Below are 1591 nucleotides of genomic sequence, written 5' to 3' on the forward strand. Positions count from 1 at the left end.
ATGGCTCTCGACAGTACGCATACAGAAGCTCTACTCGTGGTCGACTACGGTCTTTCGAATGGTAACGACGAAGGCCTCAATGTTACTCAGTCTGCCGTTATTTCATCCTCAGCGTGGTCGTGGAACGCGATTACGTGGTCTTGGTTCGTGGTGTGCGAGCTGATGACGTCGATTGTAGGAATACTCGGGAACCTGCTGGTGATCATTGTCACATTCCGTGGTCGCATGCAGAGTCGTTCCACGGATTTACTCGTGGGGAACTTGGCAGTGGCGGACTTTCTGACTTCACTGTTCTTGATTCCCATCCCTGCCATAAGTCGCGTTCCGTACACATGGGCTGGCTCCCTCTACTGTAAAATAGTGCGAGGTGATTACCTGATGTGGACGTCGGTGAGCGCATCGATCTACAGTCTTCTGGCCGTCTCCGTCGACCGCTTCTTCGCAGTGGTCTACCCGATTCGCTTCAAGAAGACTGTCACGGGCAGACGCGTCTCCGTCATCATCGTCTGCCTCTGGATTGGTTCGGCTATTCTGATGAGCCCAAATCTCGTCCTGAATATAGTGGATGGAGCAAAGGGCGTGTGCACCGTGGTGATTCCGTCGTCGGGCTTCCTCATCGTATTCGCCCTGTACACCTTCTGCATCCGGGTTGCCATCCCGACCACCATCATGCTCTCCAGTCAGCTCGCCATCGCCCGCTCGCTCCGTCGAGAGGCCTCGCGCTTCAAGTCGGACGGTGGCGACAGTGCGACGTCGGCGTCCTTTCACAACGTCGCCAGGAACCGCATCCTCAAGCTCACTCTCACCATTGTTTTGATTTACGTCGCCTGTTGGGCCCCGCAGCAGCTGGCCTTCTTGGCGACCAACTTCGGCATCATCCCGAAGACTTACTTACGGAGTCCTCTCAATCGAGTCCTGATCACCGTCGCCTTCTTCAACTGCTGCATCAATCCCATTGTCTACACTCTTCGTCATCCGAGATTTAGAACTGCGGTGGCGGACTTTTTCCGGAGGACCAAGGTCAGCAATTTCCCGATCTTCGGAGATTCAGTAACCCTCAAAACTTAAAGGTAAACGAAGGGATGGTATAGTATTGATGGAGGTGAGAATTTCGCATTTAACTTTTTGCGAGATGCTTAGAAACCACTTTATGAGATTTTAAGAAGCATACAATTCTAAGAGGAATTCAATGTTTATCTTTTTTATGAACATCCGTTTTGAAATGGCTGAAATATCCAAAAACAAAGTAAACGAAGCGACCCTAACAAAACTTGGGTCCCATCTTTGATTAGGATCTCTCTGGTTTTACATATATACATATGTATGTATATATATATATATATATATATATATATATATATAAAGCCACTTCAAAACCAATTTCCATCAAAACACGAATTCCCCTTAGAGTTACGCATTCTTTCATATATCACGTAAGAGGTTTCTAATTTTCTCGAAAAATAAAATCATCATCAAAATATGTTGGAAACCTCGAGCCTCATCTCAACTGAAACTGTACCATCCCTTTAACCTCTGTTTTGCAGAGATTAGACTACAAGCATATCGAATTAAAGCTGATATTGGATCGATT

The 1591-nt window shown here is 47.1% G+C and overlaps 1 protein-coding gene across 1 annotated transcript; it reads left to right on the forward strand.

The window, feature by feature from the left end:
- On the forward strand, positions 1–1068 carry LOC140245622 (galanin receptor 2a-like). The gene has a single exon (XM_072325185.1). The coding sequence runs from the start codon at positions 1–3 to the stop codon at positions 1066–1068; it is 1068 nt and encodes a 355-aa protein (XP_072181286.1).
- The last annotated feature ends 523 nt before the right edge of the window (positions 1069–1591 follow it).

The sequence above is a fragment of the Diadema setosum genome, chromosome 22 (genome assembly GCF_964275005.1).
Source record: "Diadema setosum chromosome 22, eeDiaSeto1, whole genome shotgun sequence".
NCBI lineage: Eukaryota > Metazoa > Echinodermata > Echinoidea > Diadematoida > Diadematidae > Diadema > Diadema setosum.

What these genes read in the sequence shown, in the direction of transcription:
- LOC140245622 (XM_072325185.1), top strand. Translation starts at nt 1, where the DNA reads ATGGCTCTCGACAGTACGCATACAGAAGCTCTACTCGTGGTCGACTAC.